Here is a 27927-nt window from a genome sequence, read left to right on the forward strand (position 1 = left end):
ATTTGCACCACCTATAGTTTGAAACTATAAGTAAAAGCTTCTAAAAATCCAAGATACAGTCAGTCAGTTTATAAGCTAGTCATGTTGTCATATCATAAGAAGATTAAGTAATAAATATATATACTCTTGTTTGTTACTGACATCACGATTTGTATTAAGTTCCCATTATTTTTTTCTCCTTTTTTAAAGAGAATAAAAGAAAGAACAGGCAAGTCCTCCGCAATCATTTTGATATCTCGATGTTGGCACTACTGGATTGTGGAATGTACAACGTATCCTGTAGAAAACGGTGCGATCTTTTAACTTTGAAAAAAAAGAAGATTCGATGGTTCGTACAGCAACTGAAGATAAATTGCACAGAGAAAATAAGATTTAAAATGCCACCCTTTTTTAGCATTTATAAAGATATTTTCTTTTTATTAAATTAACTATAACTAGAAATAAGAAGGATTGAACAAAAAAACATTATTTACAAAAAGAAATTGTTTATTAAACACATACACACACACGTATACAGATGTTTAGCATTTCGACGTTGGTAACACTGGATTTAGTCATAAGATCCTTCAAGTAACCACGATCAAGGAAAAAAAGTCTGAACTCTCTCCATTTCTGTTTCGGGACTTGAATCGTAAAGAATATTTTTCTCTTACACATAGGATAGATATTAAAAAAAAGAGTACTTAGTGTATGATCAGAAAAACGCATCAGTGAACTTAGCATTATTATTTATAAGGTGTTTGTTATTTCATCGCTGCGCGCAATCCATGTAAAATTAGTAGCGATCATCTTGGATGTTGTTTACCGTAGCAACAATCTTTATTTGATTCTCTTTCGTGCTCCTTGTCAATACTGAATACTCCTGAATTCTTTTGAGGAGCTTTTGCAATCAAAAAGTGTGGAGCATGTTATCTGTAATACTAACTTCAATAAGATTTCTTACCTCTTTCAAGAGCATGCAATCCTATCCCAAGTTTCATTCAGTTTAACAATAGTAGTTGATCTCGATAAGTATTATCTTATCTTATTTGTATCTCACTTGACTGGAGATTATTCTAAAATTTCGGCGACTACTAGCATCGTTTGCTCAATCAAGTGGTGTACTATGACACTATAAAATAAATAATCGGTGCTGTTTTTAAGTTTTTTATTTTTTTCGTGATTGGAATTTGTTCTAAAAAATAAAATTTTATATAAGATAAAATTTTACATCATCTGAGCATACTTTGTAGGCTGTAAACTCGTTCTCCAGAAAAGCGAACTAAAGCTTTGGGTAATTATGCTAAAACGTCGTTAGCTTCACGTTAAAGAATTTATTTTATTAAATTTCTATAAAACCAATGATATGTGATTTAACAACCTTAAAGATCACTATTATGCTATATCTCTATTGTATTGGATTCAGTCATATTTTCTTTTCTGTTTTCATTTGAATGTAAAGCGCAATTGAACTACCGATATAATGTTCGCTATTTATTTTTTGTAGTCACGTGGATTTTCTTCGCCAATGTCTTTTCCTTACCAGGGTCTTTTCTTTTCCTTATCGGGATCTTTTTTATTATATATTCTATTTTCAAAAGAAAATTATTCTTTACAATTCAAATCCTGAAACGGAAATAGAAATAAACGAATCTTTTCTTTCTTGGTCATTTTGGAGGATTGTATAATCAAATCTAACAACAGGATTGACAGTAGATATATCCGCGCACTGGCCAAATATAAGACATAATACATAAATATATGTTCTTATAACATTTATATATTCATAAATAAGATTGTATTTTCAAGAAGATTGAAATATTTTTAAAAAGTTAACAAAATATTTTATAAAATATATTGACAAAATTAAGGAATGTAAGGATTCTTTAATAATTATAATTCAAACCAAGTAATACCTACATAATATATCAACACGAATGTTATTATGCATACAACAAATTTTGATAAATTGTAGCGAGATTGATATATATCGTTTAATGAGGCTTAAGAAGTAGAAAGTGTCAATATCACTTATATACATTGTGCACGTATCTATTCTTTTCACCACTAAAAGCGTCAAGGGTTTTCAAGCAACCTTGTACGGAACAGTAATTGCACTTTAATTAAAGTCTGACTGCTATAACAAGGATCTAACGAATTGTCACGTACGATCTCGTTGATCTTTCACGGTCACCAATCATGCGTCCATTTCTCCAATGCTTGCTCTTATACACACCATGATACTACAGGCGTTTGTAATTACTGTCGCTTTAATGATGAGCGCATCGTTAGTTTTGTCGACCCAATTTCTAACTAGTTTTAATTATACATAAAAATTTGTATATTATTCGACGATAATACATAATACAAAAATGTTTATTTTGTTTGTTTTCATATCGAATATCGCTTGATATTTGATATGAAAACAAATAGAGAATATAGAGAAACTATCTCTGGAATATAATCTCATACACATTCATACAACAAAAATCAAGATGTCGAAGTTAAGAGCATGTAGTCTGCTAAACTTGAAAGTTTTTTTGAAGTTGCTCTTTCTAGTTTATATAGATAAAAAAAAGAAAGAAAACAAAGAACGATGGAGATGTTTCGATCAGATGTTCAAACGTGCTTGAGATTTCTTTTTACCTTCATTTTTCGTATTAAATTTCATCCACACACTATGATGCTTGAGAACTCGCTCTTATCTCGTTCATCGAGGTATATTTATTCGTGTTCTAATATAAAATTTTTCAGTTAAACCTAGATCCAATCAATATCGAATAGTAACATAACACATATTTCATTGTAAATCTGAACATCTCACGGATTATAAGATCAAATATTTATTAAGAAACGCCATTATCTAAGATATAATACATTCTTGAATGAATTGATTAAATTAAAAGTTATTGTTTTTAATCCATGATCGTATACTATATAAGAATTTTTTCATCATTGAACGAATTAATTAATTTATTTGCTTTGAGTGATTCTGTCAGATCCTGAGGAATCAAGAAGCTACTCTTCGATGTAACCATTATTTAGTTATCTTGTTGGATGATCTAATCAATTTATGTTAGATCAAATTTGCATTTGCATTTATCACAGAAAAAAAGGGAAACTACAAGTTTTACACGTTTTATTTATGAAGGAAATAAGATATTTGTATTTTGTATTGTCCCTGCACGTTTTTTTAGTTGTTTTTTATTGTATTTTGAGAATTTTTTTACCATCGTTACATGGTTATAAGATTGTGGATAAAAAAAGAATGAGAAAGACGACAACGGTGTGTCCAGTTTACAAGAAATTCACATAAAGTTACGTATCGCCACGAAATCGATTCGGAAACGGCGTAGGAAAGGAATTTAAAAGAAGGAAAGCTCTCGGTTGTTACAATTGAATCGTAGAACGAGTTACAGGGAAAACAGCACGTCCGGATCGATTTTCTAGAGTAGAGTAAATTTAACGGTATCGTTTAGTAGAACGCGACCTTATTTTAACGAGATAGTTTGATATAGGAAACATATGATGCAATCACAATGATGCATCTGTCTATGATAAATGATTCCTAGCAATCGAATGCGTTCGCCCCTGTTTTACCTTGCAATGCTCAATGAAGTCGATTCGATCTATTGTTATAGACAACAGATTTCGATTTGTGATCGTGACTGTAGTATCTCACCATGAAAATTCGATTATATAATAGATGGATGGTAAATAGGTATAATATATCTTTACATAACATGCACATATATTTTACATATATGTATATGTATTATGTATAAAATATATTATATTGGATTTTTTATAAATATGACAAGTTTCAAATTGGAAAAAATATTATTGTTTTTTTTAATATTTCCTTATATTATATAATGTTCCTTCATATATATACATACATTTTACGATTAATAACAAACTGTATCTGACAGTTTTCTACACTGAGGACATATAATAAAATAATAGTATATCGATAAGGAAACGATAAAAATAAGTTTGATGCACGTGTCTACGCATATAATTTCGTTACTTTGTTCTCACTCATGTATTTATTTTTATGTAAGTATTATCACAACAAATTGAAATTTATTGTTAGTCGAACAGAATTCGAATATACGCTTCGAAGCTTGTGGTAGGCCGCTCAATATTTGTTTTTGTCATTGGAAAATTATTCGGTAAACTTTGTCGGGTGCGTATGAACGATTATAAATATCCTATCGTGTTCCATACGATATTATATTAGTTTCGTCAATTTGCTTGGTTTACTTTGGAAATTGAATGGAAGTACGAAAGAAGTTCCTGTATAATGGATATATTCGAATATGTAAAAAGTAGAAAGAATGAAAGTAGATTTGAAAGAATATAAGAATGATTATTAAAAAAGATCACATACGATGAGGATGAACTTTATACATATGAAAATATGAAATGTTTAAAAAAGAATAAGATCATCATAATAAGTTAAAAATATAACGAAATTCAAAAAATCTGATTCTCAAAACATCGATGATGCGCCGATAGAGAAGAAAAGACCTTTTATGTTATGTAAAGATGCAGGCGCCACCACTGCAAGGCAAGGTTTCGGAGGGTGGCAATACTAATAGGTGGTGGTAGTGGTGGAGGGTGCTGCCGGTGGAAAGCGGGAAAGCTCCGAGTATTCGTGACCAGCTACGGTTCATTCCGGCCTTGCTAGTTGTGTGAGCGACATCATAACGTGTAGCTCCAAGAGAAAAACGTATTTAATGCGTGATATCGAGAGAAGATGTATTAGAAGCGAAGCTATCGCGGTCGTGTATCCATCATGAGAGTTCGAAAAGCGTTCGTTCGTATAAATTACACGTGTATCAATACGATCAATCAAAAAAGAATATCTTCGTCATTAGAGAACGATGATGCTCGTGGTGCCCGGATATCGGTCGCAGAGGTTCCTTCGTTCGGTGCCGGTCGTTGATCTCTCTAAGGTACCTCGAACGAATCTCGTTGTCTCAGACGCGCGCGCGCGAGCATCGACCGATCCTTTCTCCCTCTCTCTCTCTCTCTTTCTCTCTCTCTCTCCCTCCCCTTCTCTCTGTCTCTCTCTTTCTTTGTTTTTCCGGTGGATCGTTCAATGCGATCGGTGATGATCTTAATCGGAAGCTCTATAAAAGCAACAAAATATCATAAAAAAAAAGATATTAGCAGGAAATCATAAGAAAAATTCTTACGATTCATATAACTCTTTTAAATAGTTATTTTTTACTTAGAAAAGAAAAAAAATGATCGCAAATCTCGTGATAATCAAAGATAGAAAGAAAATTACCCGTTATTCACCTTTTGTTCTCTTCTTCGCATTTTTCGCGTTCATAGTCTGACGTCAATATCGATAAAACGATGCAATGATTAAATATACGATGTAATCTCACGTTTCTCCCCATCGTTACGGGCTCCTCACGTTCCTCATGCAAACGACAGTGACGGACGAAAGAAGAGGAGAAAGAAAGAGTACGATGCGGCTTAATGGTTCGTTAGTTAGAGAAATAACGTAAAAGGTGGATCTCGGATGCAAAACGTCGAACACCTGATATTGCTGCGCGCCATTCAAGAGTGCAAATGACAAGGTACAGAAAATGTTACGCTCGTGAAAGTGACACACGGTGATTTAGTTTTTAAGTGATAGCGTTAGAAGTAATGTAATGGATGCATCTGCTATACATTAAGAAACATCGAATCTGTGGATCTTTTAGGTTCGTGTTTATCTTCTTAAATTTATTTTTTTTCGAAGCAAACGTTTTACTTTTCTTTTTTTTCTTTTTTTCTTTTGTCAAAACGTTAAATCTATTGAACCGTCCAAATAAAAGATTAAAATCTTATAATTCTGAATGATCATTTTTCTCTTAATCCAAGCTAATAGACGTATGTATAAGACACGAGTAAATACATTAAAATAGATGTAAGATATAAAGATACGCTTTTATCCTCATTTAAAATAACTCCAGAATATTAAATAAAATATAAATAGAAAACATTTCGTGATCTGAATTTAGATAACGTTTAATTACGATTACTATAGAATATTTCTATATTTATCTTCTCTTATTACCTATGATTTCCCAAGAAAGGTGGTATATAAAGTAAATAAGTATATGTGTGTGTGTGTGTGTGTGTGTGTGTGTGTGTGTTGTAATAGTCACATACGATAATCGATTTTCGATGCACCGATTGAAAGAGAAGTTCATTGCCGTAATATAATATTTTTTGTTTCATTGCCGACGATACGACAGGCGAAAAGTTTGAAGTGCAATTACACTGATATTTTTTTATTTTATTTCCTTAGAAATATATCCCAGATATAGAATAAAATACCATTTTTCACGGGATTTTCGATATTTGATTTCTTGTTCGTTTATTTAGTAACTAATCTTTCATTTTAAAATAATGCTCGACATAATTTATATAAATCAACGTAAGGTCTTGGCGATTTTGTTTACTATAACAGAAAGATATGGAAGAGTTTGAAGGATAGAGAGAGAGTCTATTTTCGAGAAAAGCAATATATTCGGTTAATCCGAGGTATGGATCGCAACTGGTTCGAGGATAGATTGAATGGAAAAAGAAATTTGTTGGTATGTTTTTGGCTAGAAAAAGGATGTAATGTAGGTATATACGTATATGTATGTATATGTAGGTAATAAATAGAATTTTGTAATGATGACAGTACTAGTTTTCGTGCGCAATGAAAACTGGCTCGTTCTCCTTCGGCATAATAACAACGGAAAAGGTTTGTCAAACGTGACAGTATTGTAGTACGGCCGTAAATTAGAGACGTCACTGAAACAGACGATAGTATGAAAGAGAAGATACTTTTTCGATAAAAACTATACTTTTGTATATATATATATATATATATATATATATATATATATATATATATATACATATATGAGGATATACGAGTATCCAATCTATGTCAAACTCAATCGATATGTGGCAATTGATTTAATGCTGTTTCGTTTAATCATATTGCAAGTAGTCACTTCTTAATCAACGCTCGTAATGAACAAAAACTATGTGTCTCGTTGAATGAGCTAATACAAGAAATTACGTTGTTCGCATAAAAATGAATCGGGCAAATGAGATCGGACGATGATCGAGGCGGACAAACGCCACATTTCTGGCCGGATTTAAAGCAATGCGTGTCGTTATAACCGGCACGATTACGGTCGAAAGCACGCGATCGATTTTAAACGGTTTATGGATGTGACATCGAGTTTTAACCGTGATAAATTCGTGTCTTTTGACCGAGTTAAAAATACATACATACAATGGAGAACATACGCTTTTCTATGGAATTCATATCTACCATCTTCAAATTATTGTGCAACTTTTATGTATGTGACATTATGTGGTTTTTCGTTTATAACGTTTATAGAATAAATTTAGTTATTTAAATTAATTTTATTTTTTATTTTCCAATAACGAGAGTTATATAGGCTTAAGGAAAAACACTTAAGTCGACCCGTTATGCACTGCTATCGACTTCCTCACCCAATTGCCATAATTCACATCGTGTGTGCTTACGCGAAAGTAATTATTTGAAAGATTAACTTTAGATGATAAGCAACGTTAGAAACGATGGTAACGAGCCATCGCTTGTACGTTCGTAGAATTTTACGAATGATTGACAATAAAAATATTCTTTGACCTTTTAAAGGTAGATAAATGATGGTCAAACCTGGATGGACGATTGAAACGATTCATTGTTATTAATTTAGAACACTGCGATTTTGTATCGATTATATATTTGTTGCTTTGAATTGTTAAAAATGATTGTTCGTGAATTTATTATTAACGCACGAATAATAAACGCTTCGTTTTTTATCTATGTCCGTGTTTGAAATGTATTTGTTTAAATATCACACTGCACGAGGGTTCATAAAAATATTCATAAATACGGATGTAGTGAAAGGCATTTATTATGTATTTTATTTTCATTTTTTAAATATTTTCCTTAGATAAAGATGATTAATGCAAAACCTAAAGAGAGCTTTAATGGCAATATATTAATGTCACGTAGCAATAGCCAGTGCAATATTCATTTCATCAGAATGTGGCTAATTCGAATAAAATAGTAACACTTGTTTAATAAATATATTTTTTTTTCATTCGTGTTTCAGGTTACCGTGACGGAATGTGAACAGAATAACACGACGTGAGCACGGTTTAAACATTAAATTAAATCCAACCGTAACGGTGAAAGTGAGTTAACTATGACGGATAGTAGAAGAGAAATGAAAAATCGAACAATGGATGCGTCATCTCGACGAATTTCTATCATCGAAATGCATCGACCTTACGTGTTACAATCATCGCGTACAATGACCCTTGTCGATGTCGAGGAGATCAGTGATTCGATGTTTCCTTGTACAAACTGAGTAAAGATCAGAGAATACCTAAAGATACTCAGGCACGAACAATGGCTTGAAATCTTTTTTCTCTTTTCGATGGATCAATGCGATCTTTCGATCGACGAGGAGGAAGTAGTAGAAGAAACGGATCGCTTTCGGATACGAAAAAGTTACTACTCAGCTATAGTTGGGTTATTGAAAACAGCAAAAGAAAAAGAAAAGATACAGAAGCGAAGGTGATTGACTATTGGAAAGGTTAAAGAAGACATAAGAAAAAAGAAAGAAAAAAGGAAATGGAATTGAACGGTACAATGGAAGAGGATTCTGCTAATATCACTGATCTACCGGGTCAACTGCCGAATATTCTGATTGACACCGGACAAAGTAAAGAGAATGAGACTTACGAACGTGCGGAGAATAACGAGATCGAGCATGTGCTTGTGTTGACGGCGAAGGCAACTGTGATGGGCTTCATTATTCTTTGCGCTCTCTTCGGTAATCTGCTTGTAATCGTTTCCGTAATGAGACACCGTAAGCTACGAGTTATTACCAACTACTTCGTTGTCTCATTGGCGTTGGCCGACATGCTTGTCGCGATTTTCGCGATGACTTTCAACGCCTCAGTCGAATTGTCTGGCAAGTGGCTCTTCGGTTATTTTATGTGTGATGTCTGGAACTCCCTCGACGTCTTCTTCAGTACCGTGTCAATCCTCCATCTCTGCTGCATCAGCGTAGATCGTTATTATGCCATCGTTCAACCACTTGACTATCCTCTAATCATGACAAATCTTCGACTCGGCGCGATGCTCAGCGTTGTTTGGTGCTCGCCGACGGTGATGAGCTTCCTTCCTATTTTCGCCGGGTGGTACACAACCGATAAACATCTCGAGTACCGAAAAAAATATCCCGACGTGTGCGTGTTTCAAGTGAACCAATTGTATGCGGTGATCAGCTCAAGTGTAAGCTTCTGGCTACCTGGGATTATCATGATCGCGATGTATTACAAGATTTATCGTGAGGCCGATCGTCAAGAACGAATGCTATATCGGTGAGTATCAGACAAAGTCAATCATTGTATTTCATTATTTTTATATTTTTGATTCCTTATCAACGAAATATATTTTTTATGTCATCCCTGAGCGTCAACCTCTTGAAAAATTGTATTTCAATGTTTTCACGTGGGAGAGTACTAAAGGCATCTTTTCGCTTCGTAAGACTTATCAATGTAATATTCACACAAGATGGTCCCATTCACGATGTTCTTCTCGACATTCTCTTCAGTGTTCTCACACGATTTTCACTTCATAGAACTTCCTCTATATTCATAGTGCTTCTAAACCGGAAATATTTACCAATTTTTCCGTGACCTCTTTTGTGAATCGGGAAAGTGCACTGGAAAAATTACTGATATTTTTATCTGGTTATATGTCTATATATTTGTTCCTTTTTTCATATTTACTTACGTGTATATATTAACTTGTTCGCTCAGTAACCAATCGGTTCTATCTTTAAAAGCACACTTGAGAATATCAAAGAATTTGCAAATTATTTTCGCGGAATAACCCGCGAATCTTAAGATCCCAGTTTTTCATTTGCCTCCAATTAGAATAAAAGATGTGAAAAAGATAAACCGATGCGTGAAGAAAAAACATGCTCTTGCTGTTAAAGCCGCTTTCCTATCGATAAACCATAATTGATCGAATTTTGTGCTCGATACGCTCTCGCATTTTCCGCATATTTTTTCCAAGAATTTTGCATCAAGGATGTGCTCGACGTTTTGATTTGCCTTCCGATTATTGCAGTACATTCAGAGAAAATCAGGCCATGGAAGGATAAAATTTAATTTTGTCTTTTTTTGTAAGCCGCTTCTAAAAAGTGGGTCTCTCTTATTTGGATCAAACATTGTAGGATTTATTTTTTATCGGACAAAAATAAAGCGGTTATATACATAGTTCCTCTAATATAAGTTTACTTGATTTTGTGTATATATATATATAGATTCTGTTGACAAACAGCCAGATGTTAAACATAATGAGAACAAAGAAAAATACAGATGTATTTTTTGTGTTATAATGTTATATATCGAAAAATTCGTTCATTTATTTTATGCAACTTGACCGAATATGATTTCTAGAAGATCAAGATATATTTTAAAATATTTTTCATAGACCAGCATAAACATCTTGAATATATTCTTTATTTTAAAGCAAATATTTTTTTTTATCAAGTAAACGATCATTCTTTTGGGTTTATCTATGCAGCTGAAACAAAAACGCATTGAAGAAACATAAATCGATATGATGCATTGTCACGACGCATGACAGGAATGCATATTCCATATGAATGCATTAGTCGAGATCTGCATACTGACATGAGCTGCCTTTTCACAATTACGCTGAGTTCGCATAATCAAACAAAATGTTCAATGTTTCAATGTAAATGAGAGTATACGACAGTTCATGAAGTAAAGTTATTAGCATAATAATGCTGAGAAAACAAGGTACATTCATTTTTTTGAAATATAAAAGAGAAAACATTAGATTATCGACTTTAAAAATTAGTTCAGTACTTTTTCCATTACGATTTGCCATTATTACATGGTTTTTAATCTCATTTAATCCTATATGAAAGATTGATACACTCGAAAAAATATTCATAACACGACAAAATTTCATTCAACAACTAAATAAATTCGTAAAGACATAAAATTGATAATCTATTTCGTGACCGAGAGAATCTTATATAATTATTTTTATAGGAAAAAAAGTAATATACTTTGAGACAATTTCCATCAGCCGCTCTCAACGATATTCTATTGTTTTTCAGACGTGATCTATTGTCTCGTTAAGAACATCGACTTTAGTAGTACCCGTTTTAGCTTCATTTATCAGTCTTCGCAAGAGAAAGTCAGTTTCTTATTGTAAGAGAATCTCTAAAACACCAGAAAAGGATCTTCTCCTCATCATTATGACATCGCCGACTCGTAACAGCAGATTTATCCCTTTCTTCGAATTATCATTTGCTGTGCTTGTGTTTTTTTTAACCATACTCTGTTCTTTTTTCGATGCGACTATGTCACAATTATCATGTATGTTCTTTTTTAGAAGAAGTTTCTTCTTTGGGCGAACTTTTACATTGATGGGATATCATAAGAGCTTAGTATTTGTCTATTAAATATTACATATATCGAATGATGATAGAGACAACATATCTTATACGATACGTTATCGAAATTTTAATATTTATTTTTCTTTTACTCTTGTTTTGTTAATTGCTTTAATTTTCTTCCTACCTTTAACATTGCTCATTTTTTTCCCTCAGATTCAATTTAGTTTTACGTTATTTGATACTTTCTTATCTCTTCCTTCAACGATCACATTTCCATTAAAGTTTTTCAGGTATGTCTTTATATCAAGAAAACTGATGATATTTTTGTATTGCATCAAGACCGATGAAGCTTTTATTTTTCGTAGATCGTGTTCTATTGTAATAGAAAATGTGCTTCCAATCAAACTATTATTTCAAATATTAACATTAATATTAGAGTATGTTCAATCTTCGAGTGTATAGAAACAAAAAAAGAAATAGAAAAATATTATTCGAATATGAATCTAGTCTAAAAAACATGTATGTTTAACAGTCAACAAAAAGACGATTATATTTTATTATATTTATTATTTGTCTTTTTCAAATGTTATTATTTCGAAATATGCTACATTTTCTTCCCTCGAAAGCCTCTCTTGTTCGAATAATTTTCATCTCTTCTCTTACATTTTACTTTTTCTTTCCAATGCACAACGATCGAAAATTTGTATCATAACCTACAGCCTTGGATCCTTCGATCCTTAAAACCTTAACAAAAAGTCTTTAAGAATTTTCACTTTCCTTAATAATCAAATTAGATACAGATTTTTCTGAAGTATTTCATCTCATCGAACAACATGGTATAATAGATAAAATTTTGCTTAACTTATTACCACCAAATATATTTACTTACGTCGCATTTTATATTTTGAAATTTATCGATGTTCTAACAATATTCTCCTTCGGTAGTTATCTTTTTCCAAAGATCCAGCTGATTTCAACGGCATCAATTTTTCGAGTTTTAAAAGCTAATTATATAAATTTCTTTCATGTAGAGACAGAAAAACGTTAATAACATCGGTGTTTTCTGGAACATCTACTTCTAAAAAACAATTATTGTTACTTCTTTTTCCGTTTCAATCAATTATAAAATACGTTACCTTTCAGTGTTTAGATATAGCAAAGCAGATATTAATTTGATCGTAGAATATTAAAATTTCTATGAGAGGGACACAAATGCCACGGATTGATCTTCTTTTCAATCATAAAAACTTGTTAGACAAACCGGAAATGACCTCGTTCTTTTTTCCTTTTGTATTTTATTCTTTCCCTTTTCTTTTTCATATAAACGAAGAAGACCGAGGTCACTGTCGAATCAAACGGATTTTCCCGCATCTTTAATCAAAGGAATGAATAATATAAGTTCGACAGAAGAAAGGAAAGAGAAATATAAAACCCGTTTAGATGGAAGCATTGCAATTGGATACAAACCGTTCCACTTTTCACGCGAAATGCTTATAGAAAGACCAAGTATCATTCACAAGGAGAAGAATGTACGATTTCACCCCCTTCGGCCTTTATTTGACCATGATCTAGACTGTGTCCTCGAAAGTCAAGGTATTCTTGCTAATGAGCTTTCGTTCAAGAGCCAATGCCAAGTATATCGTAAGGCGATTTATGCATCAAAAATTTCCATAACGTCGACCGATCGATATGTCGCCTTTAGGAATGTCTTTCGTTTTTACATTTCATTCTTTACAAAGTATTTATTTTCGATTCTTTTTTTTTTTTAACACGCAACATTTAGATCAAATAATTTATCCAAAAAGTATCTCGCGTTTGCTCCGATATAATTTTAAATGGATCTTAAGAAGTTTGTTTTCTCTAACAGTCACTAGAAATTGCCACAAGCGCGATAGTTTACGATAAAAAAAATATCATTGGTAATGATAACAATGTTTTACATTCGTCAATGCAATTCGAAATGAAAATCACAACGATCGTTTTAGTTTTCTTTTTTACGTTTGACTACGATATTCAATAGGTCTATTCACTAGGTCTAATCACTAGTAGTTCAATTCGATTAAATGATTAATGTTATGCGTTCCTCTTGTCCATAAGTTGTGAAATGAGGTTTCCTTTGTTGTTGAGTCCAAATATTCAAGAGGCCTTTTGGTAAGGTAAAACGGATTCTTCTCAAGTATATAAGTAACTATACGTTAGAGATTTAAGCTTTCAAAAGAGATTATTGGCCAGAAAGAATTTCACCATCGAAAACATTTGAAAAACAATTTTTCGTATTTATCTTTAATTTTATAATTGATAAATCTTTCGACTTTATGAATGTATATTTCATCTGATACTGTCATACGTGTTTCCGATATTATTTTTAGAATAATGCTCATTATTTGGATGTTCTGTTGTAATACTTACGTAGATATGTACCGCATTATGTGCATATAATATACGAGTTCGTTCTAATGAAAATACGAACGTTTCGATGTAACGTACTGGAGATTAAATTCGTTGGTTGAAACTTCGGCCAAATGTAATTCTATTAATGTAACCGCATAATATTTCTTCTTTAACTTCATCTAATTTATGTTTGACTTCCATAAGAAAAACATAATAAAGGGAGTTAATCTTTCTAACAAAATATAGAAATTAAAATTTAGTGCAGAAAATAGTTTTTTGTGCGGAATAGTCAATATACTCCGTTCCATAGCTTTCGAAGAGGTCGTAAACAGTAATCTGCGATGCAGCTGCTATGAGGTACTCTTAGCCCTGAACGACCCACGCAAATCCACTTACACCATTATCGGTGATCACCAGCATCGTGTAGTATTTCGCCGAAACGTACGATTATAAATGCAAAAACCATTAAATTTGTCTTTCTATTCGTGATGAAATATCTTATCAAAGAGATAGTTATAAAGAAAGAAGATTTACGAATTTAAACATTAATTTTATGAATTGATTTTCTAATCAGATATATTTCAATTTAAACTTATTATCAATAAAAAAATAAAAAAATAAATAAAAAGAAAAATAAAATTAAAATAAAAAATAAGTACATATGTAACAAATTTTCACAATCGATTTATTGATTGAATCGATGAAACGAAAAAGTCATCAAAAATTAATCTCACCGTAATAAATTTAATCTACACATAAATATGATAAAAATTTGTCTAGTGGTAAATGTGAGCATTTGGATTCTTCGCTATCCATTTCGCTCTGTCTGTGTGAATTACAAAATAAAAGTCAAATTCCCAGTTCCATTTTCGACCATTCACATCCCGTCGTATAATGAATCGTTGCGATATTCGCTTCTATTACTGACATTTTATTCATATTTACATTCACTTTCAATTCGACACCGATTAAATGAAACACATTAGTTGTTATTGAAGCTGATTATTTTATAATTAGACAAGAGAGAGAAAAAAACACGATGATATTATTTCATGAAAATTTTTCTCATTCATTCATAGAAAATAGAAGTCGAAAAACATATCAAAAAGCATTTATTAAACGCAATTAGTTTGTGATGTCATCTCGAAGGTCACTCGAGGAATCGTCTTCGTAAAATTCTCAACCTCCGGGTTTGTTACTGAGAAGATTCTTTTAGTGGGAAAAATTGAGCTTAGGTTATCCAGCCCAAGCTTTAATCTAAACGATTTTTACTTACTGCATTCTCCCCTTACCGCTTTCCTATTTAACCTGCTGCTGACACTCATTACTTCGCTTTTTTACATCATACTTTCAAACTAAAGGAAAAGATGAAATGAGATGCTTCGAAAAATTACTTCATTAATACTAAAAAAGTATGATTACTCAGTTGTATGGACTTTCGAAGAAAAATAATAATCGTTTCTTAAATAGTTGGATTATTTCGAATAAACAATGGTTCCAATATCGTTTTACTGACTTTTTGATTAAATAAAAAATTTCAACGATACTCGCTATATATGAATAGATTCATCGAACGATTCAATCTTCATCTTTCTTTCATTCGATCATTTTCTACTCCATTTCACCGAATCCGGTACTCGCACAAGGACAAACGCGATATTGAGAAAGTTAAAACGTTTCTTCGCAAATATGATCAAACAACAATTTCTCTTACCTCGCAGTACTTTGCTTTTAGGATAATGCCACTTGCTTGATAAGCAGATATTAGCCTTCTGATGAGTCTGAAAGCACGCTCTTCTGAGGAAGCCGGAAAACTCACTTTGTTACACTAGAGAGCAAAATGTAGCGATGTATTTATATTTTATCTAATAAATTTTTTAAACGTCCTAGACCATTTCTGATCTGACTTGTTCAAAAATATTACCTTAAAATCTACTCTCGTAATTTATTTATCGCGTTTATCAAAAGCCTTTCCTGAAATTAATTATCCTTGTATATCCTTGAGATAAATAAAGATTGATTATGTGTCATACAATTATCCATTAATTTATTCGAAAAAATATGAAAGCATTTTGTTTAAACTATATTTGTGTAATAGCGAAAGAATCCGGCATTTTAATTACAAGTATATCAAAAATTTATATCGTAAACGAGATGAATGAAATACGTACAGGATGTGTTTATATTCTACGAGAAAAGCATCAAACTCAATGAAATTCTGGAAATACTAGAAAAAGCAACATTTTTAAAGTGAAAATCGAATTTTGGATCTTATTACCAATTCTTTTCTTCGATTTTGAAAAATAAAATTGTTTTATATACATGGTGAAGTGAAATCCAATATTCAAATGCTTCAAAACACAATAATATCATTGTAGTATGTCGAAATCACAGTCAAGGATAAGTTATAAGAAGACGGCGAGCTATCTATTTTTAGGGTATAATAGTAAATGCTTAAGTAAAAATGTATCGTTAGTTTATAGACAGTATGATCGATACACCCCTACCTGTTAAAAGCGATCGAAACTAGTGGATATGTATGTGAATCTTATGACTACCAAGGGTCATGAAAAGTAAAATTATAAGCATGGTCAAGGAACTAGACCTAAATTGAATCGTTGTTGGAAATGATTAAGTACCCAATATAAGCATAATTATAACAACAATATTACACATGTTACAAATCCTCCAATTTCGACTTGACTCACTTACATTCAAGGAAAATATAATTAAAATGTTTTTTTTTCTATATCTTTCTCTTTAAGTAGTCTCTTTATATCGATCTTGGTAGGTTCAATGAGGAGAGAGAGAGAGAGAGAGAGAGAGAGAGAGGAATCAATGGTTTATATTGTTAATTGCTTGTGTGCAGAATGATAGTTACTTAGAAAAGGAAAAAAGCGTCCTAGATTGTCCACATAATAATCCATATATGTATATTATTGGATAGTAATGCGCTTTAAACAAAGTAAAATGCAATAAATCTTTATTTTGAATTATACATTCTGAAATCACAATTGATCCAACTAATGTACATCGTGAAATTTAATATTGAAGTTTAAATGCATACTTCTTAGTCAGGAACGTTAGAGATTTTAAAAATGAAATAAGAATTATCAACGAAGAGTATATGCAAACGTAAAATTAGAATTGCTAAACCTATTTTTCAATCTTCCTTATTTTCTATCATTTACTCAATTTCTCTTTTCTTTTTTTTTCTCTCTCTCTCTCTTTCTTTCTCTCATTTTATCTCTTTAGCCTCTTTACATCTCGCGAGACCAATTGCTAATGATCCTTGTGGACGTTCCCACAAGCATACTTCTCGAACCCGTTCTCCATCATATCATTCACAATCTCAGATTAAACCTGCTAATTGCGTCTTTCTATGGAAGTGGCCGCAAGTAGAGTTGGTCGTTCCTGATTATTCAAGAGCTGAGATACATTTATTATTCATCAATGATTGCGCTCAGTAAAATGTTTGTATCTCTTTTACTACTTAACAGGCTTTTGATGTCAAATATAAAAAGGCAAAGTAATGTCCACATATTTAAGAAGATATAACCGATGCTATAAAAACTATAAAATATTTGACTTAACAACTTTGAAGATAAATCTTTGAATTCATCATCCTGTAATAAAAATCTACATATTAAAAAGTTAGTATTATATAACGTTATTTAGTACATTTATCTTTCGAGAGATTTAATAGACATAAATTTCGATAATTATTATAAGCTAATTGTATTTAAAGTAGTTTTCATTAATCCATAGATACTTTTATCTCAAAGAAGCTCGCATTGAAAGCTTCATAAGTTAAATTAATCGGAGCACGTATGTTTGCTTTCAATCGATCGTCGAATATCATGATTCTCATTCACGAAGTCGATTTTTGTGTTACCTTTCTTTACAATCTTCGATGATTTGCCGAAAAAGTGGCTGGAAACACGAAACACTGACACTTTTCAACAGCAAATACTTGTTTGATAGTCATAATAAAAAATTCCCGCACATAATTACGCTTGGCATCATCTTCCCGATTTTTTTACGTAATCTATTATTCATCCTTTATTCGTGCGACTTAATTCAAACTCTCAGTTATAGTCAGCTTTTTTCTCGTTTCTCTCTCTCTCTCTCTCTCTCTCTCTCTCTCTCTCTCTCTCTCTCTTCTTCTTCTTCTCTTTCTCCCTCTCTTATTTTTCTTCTTTATTTTTCAACTATAGAGAGCGAAACGAAGCAGTATAGCAAAGTAAACATTTTATACGTTCAGTTTTTTTCTTTTTTATCACATTTGTTCTTAAATCTCGCGACTATTTTATTTGCCTAGAGCAATCAATTCTCAGAAAATGGATCAATTCTTGATTCCCTTTCAGATCAAGAAGATTCACGGACAAATATTAAATGTCAACATATTCAATTCTTGTGTGATTAAATTAGTCGCATCCAACAATAAAGATTCAATTTTGTAAAAATTATAATTGCATCCATATTACAATTTTTTTATTTGTATACAAATTTAATTAGATTTTAGAAAATTCGAGAAAATATATTTTTTTCTGTTTTATTTTCCCTTTTGTATTTCACGAAATGAAAATGACGTTCCAACAAATTCATTATTTGAACTTGGTTTGGCATTTTTCTATCATGAATCAAATGTTTAGGCACTTGTACATGTCCAAACAGTATAAAAAAAAGATTTAAACATTCAAGTATAACAAAAAGATTTTAACATTCTTGTTTTCGGCAAGCTTAAACTACATGCTCACGTAGCAAGCAAAGCTTTACTTTCGCCATAATATCCATGTATCTACGAGCTCTACGATTATCTATATATGTTATAAAGGAGGCATTAACTAGATGAAAGTACTTACTTTTTCACAATTCCCTGACGTATGTTCTAATGTATCTACGAACTAGGTCGTACACTGTTATAAACCTAGTGAAAAGAAACGAATAATAGATACTGTAAGCGGGGATTTTCAAGAAAGAGACAAGTCGAGACATATGAAAAAACGTAGAATATAGATTTGTATGCTTGTAAAAGCGTTCAAGAGGAGTTCTTTCATGGATCATGGATGAAAACATGAAGTAGAGCGTATGAGTATGATTAATAGGTCAATGTCAAGGTTTGCGTACTGATAGCGATAAAGATAAATGATTTCATGAATAATTATCATCCTCTGTCAAAAGCATCATTCGTAAAGCAAAATTCGCGATTTTATTTTTACAAGGAATAATAAATCTTCCGAAAATACGTGAAAGCCATTGCGAATATCCAACTCATTAATTTCACTGTCTTGAAATAAACTGAATGAAATACAATAATTAAAGACGATTATATCGAAATTTTGTCAGTCCAAAAATGAAATTTGAATAGGTATTGTATAAACTGTACAGGTTGAAAATTTTTCTGGACAGACTTTAATAATATCAGCAAACGATATTTTTACGTTGCAAGAATTTTTTCATATTAATTCTTTTTCATTCTCTTTTTGAAAGGATCAAAAAAATTTCCGATTAAATCGTTTCTGAATAATATCTCTTTTACGAAATGTAAATTTATGAAATTCCGGATTTTTTCAGCATATGCAGATATAATATTTCGATCTCAATCAAAGAAATATAAATGTTATAGATTTTTATAATTAATATTTAAAAAATTGAAATATTGTAATTTCCCACTCACATCACGCAAGAACATAGTTGCATATATTATAGCGCGAAGTAGTACCATTTTCTCGACACTCTCGAATCCGATTCTAGAGTATCTGGCCTCATTCTTTTCATCATAGATGAAAGAAGAATGGGCAAAATTAGCCATATTTTAGCAGAGCGCTTTCGTTCACGGAAATTACTTAAAATTTTAGTACTTTTTAGTATCTTTCTCTACTGCTGAAGCTTTATCTAACAATAAGAAACGACGAAAACATGAAATCTCAAGATGTGTGAGATCAGAATGTAGTATAAGTACATGTATTTACAATAACAAAAATGTAATTGCTAACTTTTAATATTTCTATTTTAGCATATACAAAAAGATTTAAAGAAATGAATATATATTTGATTTTATTCCAGAAGCAAAGTGGCGGCGGCTCTTTTAAATAAACACATGCGATTTAATGGTATTTCTGCGGGTCTTACATCATTACCTACAATAGACCAATCGTCACATGATCTTCAACCGGAAGAGCCACCAATCACCAGCAGCAGCAAGATGAAACGAGAGAGAAAGGCAGCCAGAACACTCGGGATCATCATGTCAGCGTTTTTAGCTTGCTGGCTTCCCTTCTTTCTCTGGTAAAGTAATGTTTTTGCATATTTTTTACTTATTCTATATAGATTATTTTATCATAAAGACTGTTAATTGCGTTCTAAGAATCGATATAAATATTATACTGTGTTCAATTATTTTCTGAACGCAATTACAGGAAATAAGCCAATAATTCTACCTGCTCTTAAAAAATCTCATAAATTTCTCATCGAACTTATTTAAAAAACTCCGTTACAAAACATATTATCAAAGAAATCGAGTAATCAAGTTATAAAATAAATCTTATTAATAAGAAAATTTTCACTTTGTAATTATACTTGTTAAAATGTCCTTAATATAAGAAGATATGGTCGGATTAAAACAATGAGAAATAGAGTAAGAAGTTGTACATTGATAAATTATTAAAATAGATATTACAATTATTGCTATTATTCCTCTTAACGGATACTATAAATATTATATAATATCTTGCTACTTGTAATAATTTCGTGTTATATGGAGAGAAAATAGGAAAACGGTCGAAATAGAATCATTAATGTTTGTAACTACAGAGTTTTGCAATAGCTTTTTCGAATACTTCCTTCGAGATAAACTTTTCAAGAATTAGAAATGCTCTTTTTTCTCTCCCTCATCCTCCTTTATCTGGAAACTAGCCAATATTAAGCAATATTCGAGAAAATTATCTCGTCCTTATTAAGTGGATTGAGTATAGATATCTAATTAGCTGACTTTCGTCTTGAAAACATCGTATCGTTTACTATTCACGAATACTGTAATAATTCTTCCAATTTTTGTAATAAGTACAAACTTTTTTCTATGGCTTTTATATAAAGAAAAGAAATAAAAGTTAGGATGGTTATCGAAACCAAAATTCCTAAAAGTACGGTAACATAGTAAAGAGGTGAGTGTGGCGTGTACAGAAAGGATCGATAGTTTCAAGTAGAAAAAGTAGTGTATTGGAACAATCTGAAGTAGTTTGCCCAGAACACAATATATAAGTCTATCCGTACAACCCAACCTTGATCTGTCACAAGTATACGTGTCGGTACATCCACATATATATATATATATATATATATATATATGTGTGTGTGTGTGTGTGTGTGTGTGTAAAATGCTACCTCAAAGCATTATATGTAAGTACTACGAATAGTTACCAGATGGGTCCAAATTACGAATGTACTTTTCTATGCCCATCTTGTCTCACAGACAAGAATTTCGAAAAAAAAATACAAATCACTGTAATTATTTTAATCGTTAAAGTAACAAAAATTTTCGACTAAAATCAAATCACACGACTTAAAAAATCGAGTATTATGAATTTATTCGATCTCATGTCGCCGAAAAAAAAGATAATGACAAATATTACAAAGATTCTTTTCAAATCTCACTATATATCACTCAATAGCCGTTTTCCTTGTTCTATCTCTCGACAAATTACTATTTCCTTAACTCTCACTGCTGATAGAAGTCACCAGTTTTCCCTCTTATCTAAATGTATTAGTTCCTGCCATACTATCAACGTGCCTACTCGTAGATGTATCATCATATCCACATAAATTTAATCTAATACAATTAATGGCACAAAAAATTGATAGCATAGTCGAGTTAACATACACGCGCGTATGAAACTTGTATATATTTTACGTGGGTGGATATCATCATCTCGAGCCAATTCGCATTGGCTCTCATTTCAATTCTTTTTCGATATTTATCACAGGATTCATAAGATAGGATAGAAGAAAAGAGAGAGGAAAGAAGAAGTTACGACTTTCTTAAAAATTAGAATCATTTGATTCTTTCACTAAATCAAGAGATTAATCTTATTAATACCTGATAATGAAGAAATGACTTCTATAAATGTTACAATTTGTTAACTTCTTAAAACATTGTATAAAATAGTTATATGAAGTGTCTCTGTTTGAGACGATCTACGAACTTCTTTGGCAATTGAACTTGCATTTGTTGTCTGGGACTAAAATTGGTAAACTAATATTTCCTACGTGTCGTATCTAGTAATATCTAGTTCTATTTATACTTAATTCTCTTAACATCTAATTCTTTTACGCGATCCCACCGTGTCGTTCCCAATATTGTTACTTTTTATTAATATAATATAATCAATAACAATGAACGTCTAAGTTATATAAAATATTAATAGGATTATTAATTGAGAGAGATTATTTATTAAAACAATCGAAAGATGAATTTGAATAATCTGAATGATAATAATAAAATACAATACACAGCGAAACAATAAATTTTGTATGGAATTGATAATTAATAGATTAATTGAGCATATCTAAAGAAAAAAATAAAACTTCATTAATCTGTAGTATGATTTGTTATGTTTTCGTTATTTTATCAAACAACGTAAATTGATACTCCTCACTTTGGCTTCTCGTAACACTTGACCTACCTATCTTCTCTTTGTGGTACTTTTATTCCCTCGAATGACCCATATATCGCGAAGGTCACTACTTTGATACGGACTCTTTCAAAGTTGATTGGTCAGTAGCACTGTACAGTACTCATGACATTGCTTGTTTTATTTTCATTAGTGCTTGAAGCAAAAATAAAAAATTAAAGATGAATGCTACAATACTGTTTGAAATTTTTAACTGAACTTGTCCGATAAAAATATCTACACATTTCGACACAGATTTTATTACAGTGGTTTTCAAGCGTAGCGTTTCATTTTCCCATATTGCTCCACTTTACGAATAACTTGTTAATGAATGGAGAACAATCTAATGAATTTACTATAAGAGAAAAATAACATCGAATACTCGTTTGTCTTCTATCACATGATAATTTTTTAATAGGCGGGATATCAACGCATTTAAAATGTTTTATTTGAATGTTAAGCAATGTAGAAATTCAATAAAGAAGAACATAAATACTCTTGGCTTTTGTTTTTATCGATAACGATCAATATCAATCATACGTTCTATCTATGTCATATTGACCTTAACTTTAGTTTATACCAAAAATAAATGAACAAAGGTTACGACCATCTTTCTTTTTAACTGAATGACTAAACTTTTATATAAAAACGCTTGTATATATTCAAACGGACAGCTCTCATTGGTCACCAATCCCTTATACCATTGAAAAGTTCTTCCAGTTCCCTTACCATTCATTTTTTTGAATTTACACGAAGCTATTTTCACGGTACTTCCAGAACAATGTCTTTCACGGTAACCAATGAAAATGTATAAATTGGAGATAGCGATGTCAATACATTTGCATGATTGCTTTTGGCATCGTTGTTTCTTGTCCAAAAAGCGCGAGAGTACGAAGTCGAATTGAATTCCAATAACATCGTCAGAATAGAATCCTTTAAAAAAGGTATCAAGGAATCGAAATGAAGAAATCGAGGTCTGTTTAATGGTCTGTATTTACTAAAAAACTTTCAATAAATCTGTTTCTTTCCTATAATGGAAACAACTTTGAATCATACAAAAAGTTGTTTTCAAAAATCATGATTTGAAGATGTTAGCTATAAGTAGAATAGAATTGTTATTAGTTTCAAATATAAATCAAGATATAAACAATATTATATAATATTTGTCTTTTCTTTGTGTTCAATAGGTACATCATCACATCTCTCTGCGATACCTGCGAATGCGATGATATTGTAGTCGCTGTAGTCTTTTGGGTAGGCTACTTTAACAGCGCTTTGAATCCATTGATTTATGCATACTTCAATCGCGATTTTCGAGCTGCATTCAGAAAAACACTAGAGAGTTGCTGTGCAGCAATAGGACCAGTACGAGATCTAAGAAAAAGTCACAAAAAACAAGACTTGGTACATAGCAACGCGTCATCGGAGCTTCACGTTAACAATCAGTTAAGGACCAGTGAAATGACGAACGTGCATATCGAAGCATGCATTTAAATCAATCATTGAGAAATGATATCCTTGAAAAACGAAAAATAACGTTCGAAAGAAACGTATAAATATCAAATACAATATATAAATTTAGAAAGCATTTTCATCATCAGTATTTGGTTCAGAATCGATCGATCTTGAAAATCTGTTTTTGTATATCAAAAATAGCATACGTTTGCTTACAGTATCTTATTAATCGAGATTTTTGTTAATTGTCGTCTCTCTAAAATTGTAAACGAGTATTTACCAAAGAGATAATTATCAATTATTCGATAGCTGTTTGATCTATCCGTGGACAATCATCTCCAAGAATGAATGAAATGAGTAAAAGAATTCATTGGAAAAAGTCTGCTATTCTTTTCGCACCACACTGCTTAAAAGAAATTTCTTTGAAGGTACCTCTACATTTTGAATGAAAAATGAAAAAAAAGAAATATTAACTGAAATTTTGCAGTCGAGTTAAAACAGATAACAAGACAATTTACACTAGGAGAAACGATATCAAATATCTTGGATACTTACATCTAAATCAAATTATTTTGGTTATCGAGTGAGAAATACAAGTCTAAATTCCAAACATCTATCCCGATAGCTCTATCCGGTTCGTAAATAAGTTTTCTGTCGAGATAGATTAATGACTCGATTTCAATAATATGTCAACAATGAAAACGATAAAATCTGAATGAGAACGATTTTGCAAGATCATTTCTACCGACTAAAGAGACATAGATATTTATGAATATCAAAGCATGACTATAATCAGAGATAAACATACATATTACATCTATGCCGTATGCAGTATATACGGTAAGCAGCATGGAAGAGGCCATTAAATCAACGCGAAATGAATCTGTCAAAGGACCGGCTGTCTCTTTCGAAAGAGGACACCTTCATATCGATCGTAAGCTACCATTTTCGTGCTCTTATTCTCACGTAAAGTTCGGACTAAATAAAAAACTTCTCAACACCCACAAAAACCTCTTAGACCTTTCGCGAATGAGAAGAAGGTAAAGAAAATTCGCAACATTCGGTACGTTTTAGGCTGAATAATTGGAAACCCGAATGACTTGAAAATTATTTAAGAACAAAGGATTTCAACTTACCAAGGGCGTTAATAGTATATGCATACGTTAAGAGCCGTTAATAGTAGGTAAAGAGTGAAATGGTCTATCGTCAAGCCAATCTAAAGTAACTGTCTAATTTTTACTGACACGAGGGGGCTCTCGAAGGAAAATTAAAAAAAAAAGATGGAGAAATCGATTAGGAGGAAATGTGTTTTTCGACTGACCAAAAATTGTAAGTAATATTATTGATTATGAATGTTAAAAGATTTAATTAGTAAATAAAGGAAAAAAATGTTCATCTTATATCTAATCATTTAGCGAGATTTCAAAGAGAATGTTAGCGCGAACAGAAACAATGGAGAAATTTTAGTGACATTAAATAAAATATAAGAAATGCGAAGTATTTCTTTTGTACGTGATAGATCGATCTTCTTACAATCAAAGAATATATCATTTTGTATATATATATATATACATATATATATATATATATATATATATATATACAATATATACATATATATATATATATTGCATTCAAATCTATAACGCTCGAGAAATAGACTTCCATTTTGCACAATCAACTTTTTCATATAAATGTGTCTATTTATTGCGCGTAAATGTCATATTTCTAATTTGTGTCTTGGATAAAAAATATATATATATATATGAAATAAAATGAAGAGAGACATAAGAAATCGTTTATCATTATAGTCAATCAATCATTCCGATATAAACAAAAAAGACATGCCAAAAATATATAAAAGAAAAAGTTCTTATGTATATATAATATAATGTATACATATGTGCATAGCAATAAGATGAATAGGTTGTTTAATTTGATTATTATCGATTATAAAGATTTATTGTAAATTGTTAACTATTACATTGCGTAATACCATAATATTTCCTATGGAAAGCTCGTCAGCATTTTAACTAAATACTTTAAATAAGTAATGTTTATCATACGTTATGAAGATTGTTTGGGAATTTATTTAACTACTTACTGATCATGATCAATATTTATAAAACGAAATATAGAAATTCACAAAGATCCGTATAAATATTCGTATAAGCAGAGAGTACAGAACAATCATTAATATAAGATCAACAACGAGACGATTTTTTTCTGAATGCATTGAACTAATGATTTTTCTTTATGCAACTGGAACGTTTTTAGAAACTATTAAATCGTTTCACAACTCGTCAAATTTGTATATCCTGTATCTGAAGTTAGACGTATAAGAGATTAGCAATATAACTTAATGTACAAGGTCATAAAATTGGTGTTTACAAAAATGGAGTGGCACTAAAAAAAGACAATTACAATGAATCACAAATGTATAGAAGTAATAAAAGAATTTATCCGTAAATCGAAAAAAATTTATAGGATATTTTATTCTTGGATATAAGGAAAAAATCGATATTATTATTATTATTATTATAATATGTTCAAGTGACAATAGTTAAAAGAGAGCGAATATTTTTATTTTCTATTTCTCATAGTAAAAAGCATATCGACCTAAAGAAAAATTATTCACACCAACAATTATTCATCAACAACATGTGCTTGCGTGGACGAGATCTTAGCGTGTTAATAACATCAGATCTCACGCAACGTAGAGACATACATCGCATTTCACGAAAAAGAGAATGCGAACCCATTATCTGGAAATTTGTGGATTTGCCCATATAGAAAACTAATAAAAATATTTTAAAGAAAACAATGTCGAAAAAATTTAATCCTTTTTACCGTATATTACAGCGTATCTCTATTTCCGTCCTTCAATAACATATGCTTACATGATATCTCAACCATATGCTAAGCTGTTCTTATCAAAGTTAGAAAAGTTTTAGTTAAAGAATCTTTATAGTCATAAAAGTGTGTACTTCATTCGGCAGCGAACGTCACGGGATTCTGAATTGGTGAGTTTGAATAAATTGCTCTCGAAAAGTTTGAAGAAACTTCTCCCGTAGTTCTAATAAAATGGTTCTAATCCAAGGCTAGAGAATCCTCTACTGAAAATCAAGCATTCCTTTTTCTTGTTATAGTGAGAGAAACTTAATATTTTATCCGGTGCTCGCCTCCATTTACTTCCATTTCCATTTTAAGAAAATATAAATGAAAGTTACGTTCAAAAATACAGAAGCTCAAAGTAAATTCAAAGTAAGAATTTTTCTTAATGCTCGTATTTCTAAGCAGAACGCTTGAGATCTCCCGCGTTTTCTCTGAACACAACATCGTGTCATACTTTATTAATTCTAATTACACGAATATTATTTCAGTATGCACCATAACATTTACGTATTTCGACATACCTGTATCATTTTATCAAGCGTAGAGCATATGTATTTCCGAGATAATAGACATATTATTCCAGAAAGTAGTGAAATTCTATGTCTAGGCAGTTTCTACACATTTGTCTACTTTGAAACAATACTTTATTCTCGCAAACATGCAATCATCTATTGTTGCGTCATGTAGCTATGTAACCAACCAACAACAGCTGAACTAGTATCATTGATATCCTAAAATTTACCACAACCGTAGGATAGTTAAGCTGTGACAGTTTAAATATTACTGTTTCTACAATCGAAATGAAAATATTATACTATATTAACTAAAGAATCAAATCGTTCATTCGAAAAATATTCTCATAAGTTTTACAAGATACAGATGTGAGGCAATTAAATTAAAGATAATTGCTTCGGGCGCGGTTTTAATTTATAACAAGAATTCGAGCCTCTCAAAAATTCACCTATACGTATACGTAGATATATTGAAAGACTTTCTGTACTATTTTCCCAAAAATACCATAGAGAATTCATCATCGATATAGT

The 27927-nt window shown here is 31.3% G+C and overlaps 1 protein-coding gene across 7 annotated transcripts; it reads left to right on the forward strand.

Annotated features, from left to right (window-relative positions):
• On the forward strand, positions 1-26810 carry LOC124432676 (octopamine receptor beta-1R-like). Of its 7 annotated transcripts, none has more exons than XM_046981752.1 (5): positions 1-107; positions 190-631; positions 8133-9411; positions 19932-20153; positions 23722-26810. In XM_046981752.1, the coding sequence occupies exons 3-5, from the start codon at positions 8657-8659 to the stop codon at positions 24026-24028; spliced, it is 1284 nt and encodes a 427-aa protein (XP_046837708.1). In that variant the 5' UTR covers positions 1-107; positions 190-631; positions 8133-8656; the 3' UTR covers positions 24029-26810. The 7 variants fall into 7 exon arrangements, with proteins under 7 accessions (XP_046837708.1, XP_046837711.1, XP_046837706.1 ...); XM_046981750.1 differs by lacking the exons at positions 1-107; positions 190-631 and adding exons at positions 3835-4940; positions 5431-5576; XM_046981755.1 differs by lacking the exons at positions 1-107; positions 190-631 and adding an exon at positions 3829-5576 and having other exon boundaries at positions 19935-20153.
• Positions 26811-27927: the final 1117 nt, after the last annotated feature.

This window comes from Vespa crabro, chromosome 1 (assembly GCF_910589235.1).
Source record: "Vespa crabro chromosome 1, iyVesCrab1.2, whole genome shotgun sequence".
Taxonomy (NCBI): Eukaryota; Metazoa; Arthropoda; class Insecta; order Hymenoptera; family Vespidae; genus Vespa; species Vespa crabro.